The 5,000-nt window shown below is 41.0% G+C and overlaps 1 protein-coding gene across 1 annotated transcript in view; it reads left to right on the forward strand.

Moving 5' to 3' along the window:
• The window catches only part of rai1 (retinoic acid induced 1), a gene marked incomplete at both ends in the record, with an annotated part of 63,808 nt that extends 58,836 nt beyond the window's left edge, over window positions 1–4,972 (forward strand). Inside the window, 1 exon segment of the mRNA XM_080523643.1 lies at window positions 4,724–4,972. Coding sequence (XP_080379769.1) covers window positions 4,724–4,972 — 249 coding nt within the window.
• Between the last annotated feature and the right edge of the window lie 28 nt (window positions 4,973–5,000).

A 5,000-nucleotide genomic window follows, 5' to 3' on the forward strand; every position in this document is an offset into this window, starting at 1 on the left:
GCAGGATCTGCATTTACAGACTTAACATACTGGTAAAACGCTTGACAACGGCCTCTCGTTCACCCATTCACACACCGATGGCGGCAAGCTGCCATGCAAGGCGCCGGCCCACTCATCGGGAGCAGTTTGGGGGGGTTCAGTGCCTTGCCCAAGGACACCTCGACATGTGGCCAGCCTCTATGATTACAGCTGGTTACATTTTCAGTGCCATATTTTTTGGGGGGGGTCATTTCTTCCTTTCTGTATCCTAATAACGTCATAGTGCAGAAAATGAAAAAAAACTAATATATTATTTTAAAGTTAATAAGAAAAAAAAAATATATATGTAGTAATTTAACAATTTCCCCCCCAATTCCTATAAAAATAGTTACCTTCTCATGAACACATAAGATATAAACACAACGTTTTGTCGGTTGTCAGACTTATCGTCGTCACCATGGAAACAACAACTTCCATCACCATGGAAACAATGGGAGGGGAAGGAACAATGTCTAACAACAGGGGCCAGTTGCAAAAGCATAGATTAAGACTGGTCTAAGCCTTAGACTAGTTTTATATTCTCATAAACATAGATTAAGACTGGTCTAAGCCTTAGACTAGCCTTATATTCTCATAAACATAGATTAAGACTGGTCTAAGCCTTAGACTAGTCCTATATTCTCATAAACATAGATTAAGACTGGTCTAAGCCTTAGACTAGCCTTATATTCTCATAAACATAGATTAAGACTGGTCTAAGCCTTAGACTAGTTTTATATTCTCATAAACATAGATTAAGACTGGTCTAAGCCTTAGACTAGTCTTATATTCTCATAAACATAGATTAAGACTGGTCTAAGCCTTAGACTAGTGTTATTCTCATAAACATAGATTAAGACTGGTCTAAGCCTTAGACTAGTTTTATATTCTCATAAACATAGATTAAGACTGGTCTAAGCCTTAGACTAGTGTTATTCTCATAAACATAGATTAAGACTGGTCTAAGCCTTAGACTAGTTTTATATTCTCATAAACATAGATTAAGACTGGTCTAAGCCTTAGACTAGTCTTATATTCTCATAAACATAGATTAAGACTGGTCTAAGCCTTAGACTAGTGTTATATTCTCATAAACATAGATTAAGACTGGTCTAAGCCTTAGACTAGTTTTATATTCTCATAAACATAGATTAAGACTGGTCTAAGCCATAGACTAGACTTATATTCTCAGGTTAGACCAGTCTAATTAAGACTGCCTGTTGCATAAAAAATAAGACTGACTTATTTTGAGGTTAGAAAGTTAGCCACCTTCCCCCCCTGGCTAAGCTTGACTTAAGAGCTGTGTTGCTATGGGAACGAGTCAGCCTTAAGAGCTGTGTTGCTATGGGAACGAGTCAGGGCTAGTAGCTAGCTTATGCGGGGTACACACATAAGGATGTTTTTGGCCCGATTTTCGGATGTCTGATAACGACAGAAAACGCCCGATTATCAGATGGATCTTAAAATGTTCCTATAACAAAATCCTGGGGTGTGAGTTGTGTTAAGAGTCAATTCTCTTCAATTGTGCAATCAACTCTCCCGACAACCTGCTCGGAAAATGGGCGTGGCCGGCAATCGTAAATGTGAAATGTGTTCAATAATTACGAGCAGAAATCATAGGGTTGCCAGATTGTTTGGTGAAATTAGCGGTTTTAGACTGTGGTTAGGGTGGAAAATGTAATTCCCATCTGGCAACCCTGCTCGCCAATCAAGAAGTGAGCTGACTTCTTCTTTTCATTATTCGGCACTTTTTTTGCCCTGTCGCACATGGTTGTCTCATACAGGTCAGTCAGGGTACTACGTTAGATAATAATAATAATAATAACTTTATTTGTATAGCGCTTTTCCTGCAAACGTTGCGGCTCAAAGTGCTTTAATCATTATATAATCTTAATTTAATTATTTTGTAATTTAGTTTAGTTTATTTATTTAGCACACAAGAGATTGTGCAAGGAGGGAACGAAGCCCAGAAGGCTTGTACGTAGTTCCACTCACGTCAATATCATTGGTTCAAATAAACATCAAGGGACACTTACTGCACGTCAATAAGAGAAAAGAAACCACAAACAAAATCATATCCATAAAGGCAATATTAAAAGGATGGGTTCACGCGAGATTTCTGGCTTGGGGAACGAGACTAGAGAATTTGGAGTCTGTCGTAACGAAAATCTTTATGTCTGTGGGGTACTGAAATGGGGAAATTGGCGCACACCACACACAATACGATCAAGGCTGTTCAATCCAAGATTTTGTTTCTTCATGTGTGGGGTCTGTCTCAGATAAGATTTCGGTTAAGATTTTGAAAATCCTTATGTGTGTACCCCGCTTAACACTGTAACTCCAGCGCAATAAACTACTTCACTGGTTAAAACTGCTAAGCAGTATACTTTTCTCCACATTATATTCCTCCAATATACGTACAGTTTCAGCAGAAGAAAAGGGAGTTGATCTCTCAGATCTTCCGCTGCTAAGTGTAGCTAGGTGTAGCTAGGTGTAGCTGTGTGTAGCTTAGGTGTAGCTAGGTGTAGGCTGGGTGTAGCTAGGTGTGGCTGGGTGTAGCTAGGTGTAGCTAGTGTAGCTGGGTGTAGCTAGGTGTAGCTAGGTGTAGCTGGGTGTAGCTAGGGTGTAGCTAGGTGTAGCTAGGTGTAGCTGGTGTAGATGGTGTAGCTAGGTGTAGCTAGGTGTAGCTGGGTGTAGCTAGGTGTAGCTGGGTGTAGCTGGGTGTAGCTAGGTGTAGCTGGGTGTAGCTGGGTGTAGCTGGGTGTAGCTAGGTGTAGCTGTGTCTTATTTTTACCTAGAATGCATTGCGTGACAGGCGATCTAAGTCAGTCTTATTTGAGTCACTCATAGATGAGCTTTATGCAACAGGAACATGTTAGAGTCTATAGCCAAGACTGACTTCAAGTCTAAGTATAAGACTGGGTCTATCTTTAGCTCAGAGTGGTTCGGTCAGGTGACTACAGTATTTCTTGGGGGATTCGGACATTGAAAAGGACACCGTGTGACACGTTCCTTCCCCTGGACACACACCAGAGGACACAGAGGAGGCTAACAAGCGCTATTTTGTTTTTCCCTTCCTTCAGGCAGGAGAGCAGGCAGACCCTGAGTCAGTTTGACGCGTCCAACACAGCAGGGTAAGAGCAGGAGAGCGTTAACACTAGAACAGCCGTGTCTATGTTACCTACTATAAGAATTTAACACTAGAACAGCCGTGTCTATGTTACCTACTATAAGAGTTTAACACTAGAACAGCCGTGTCTATGTTACCTACTATAAGAGTTTAACACTAGAACAGCCGTGTCTGTGTTACCTACTAGAAGAGTTTAACACTAGAACAGCCGTGTCTATGTTACCTACTATAAGAGTTTAACACTAGAACAGCCGTGTCTATGTTACCTACTATAAGAGTTTAACACTAGAACAGCCGTGTCTATGTTACCTACTATAAGAGTTTAACACTAGAACAGCCGTGTCTATGTTACCTACTAGAAGAGTTTAACACTAGAACTGCCGTGTCTATGTTACCTACTAGAAGAGTTTAACACTAGAACAGCCGTGTCTATGTTACCTACTAGAAGAGTTTAACACTAGAACAGCCGTGTCTATGTTACCTACTATAAGAGTTTAACACTAGAACAGCCGTGTCTACGTTACCTACTAGAAGAGTTTAACACTAGAACAGCCGTGTCTACATTACCTACTAGAAGAGTTTAACACTAGAACAGCCGTGTCTATGTTACCTACTAGAAGAGTTTAACACTAGAACAGCCGTGTCTACGTTACCTACTAGAAGAGTTTAACACTAGAACAGCCGTGTCTACGTTACCTACTAGAAGAGTTTAACACTAGAACAGCCGTGTCTATGTTACCTACTAGAAGAGTTTAACACTAGAACAGCCGTGTCTACGTTACCTACTAGAAGAGTTTAACACTAGAACAGCCGTGTCTACATTACCTACTAGAAGAGTTTAACACTAGAACAGCCGTGTCTATGTTACCTACTAGAAGAGCCGCCTCAGGGGTCAAATGACCATAGTCTTTACGATGGAAAGCTGCTACTTACACACAACGACCACTAGTTGGCCGCCTTGTCAATTAGCCTGCCTCCTTCACAGAAAAACGGCAAAATAGCTTCATACTAGCTTATTGAAAATGTAAGGATACTGGGTGGTAGAACGCACATATCAAGTCATGAAAGGAGGGTCCTGAAATTTGATCGAGTGCAAAGATATACTTTTTGTTTTACTCACAGGGTAAAAATGACCCCTCATGGCTGTTCTAGCGTTAAGGGAAACTGCACTGGAACATGAGTAAAAAAAAGTAAATAAAACAAAAGTAAAAAAATCATATTTTTAACACGAAACGTTCATGGACTTCACACCGTAGCGCTAGTAGATAGTACAGTACAAACCGTTAAAAGCGTTTTTCATACATTATTCATACATTATTCATACATTATTCATAAGCTGAATGGTTAATTAAGATAAAACAGTATATTCCTTTCTTCTCAAACACTTCAAAGGTCTGCTTTCCCCTAACCCATCACCTCAGGGGAACATGGATGGATGGATGGATGGATGGATGGATGGATGGATGGATGGATGGATGGATGGATAGATAGATAGATAGATTAAGTTAGTTCTCCTCCTTTGGGTGTAGCGCATAGATGAAACGCAAGACTTCAAACTCCTCCCCTTCCTGTCAGATCAAGACTCCAAACTCCTCCCCTTCCTGTCAGATCAAGACTCCAAACTTCTCCCCTTCCTGTCAGATCAAGACTCCAAACTCCTCCCCTTCCTGTCAGATCAAGACTCCAAACTCCTCCCCTTCCTGTCAGATCCAGATACAAACTCCTCCCTTCCTGTCAGATCAAGACTACAAACTCCTCCCCTTCCTGTCAGATCAAGACTACAAACTCCTCCCCTTCCAGTCCAGATCAACCAGACCTGGGTAGTAATACATTACACAGTGCAGGCAGGCTA

Source organism: Nansenia antarctica (assembly GCF_963989245.1).
Source record: "Nansenia antarctica genome assembly, chromosome: 2".
Classification (NCBI taxonomy): domain Eukaryota; kingdom Metazoa; phylum Chordata; class Actinopteri; order Argentiniformes; family Microstomatidae; genus Nansenia; species Nansenia antarctica.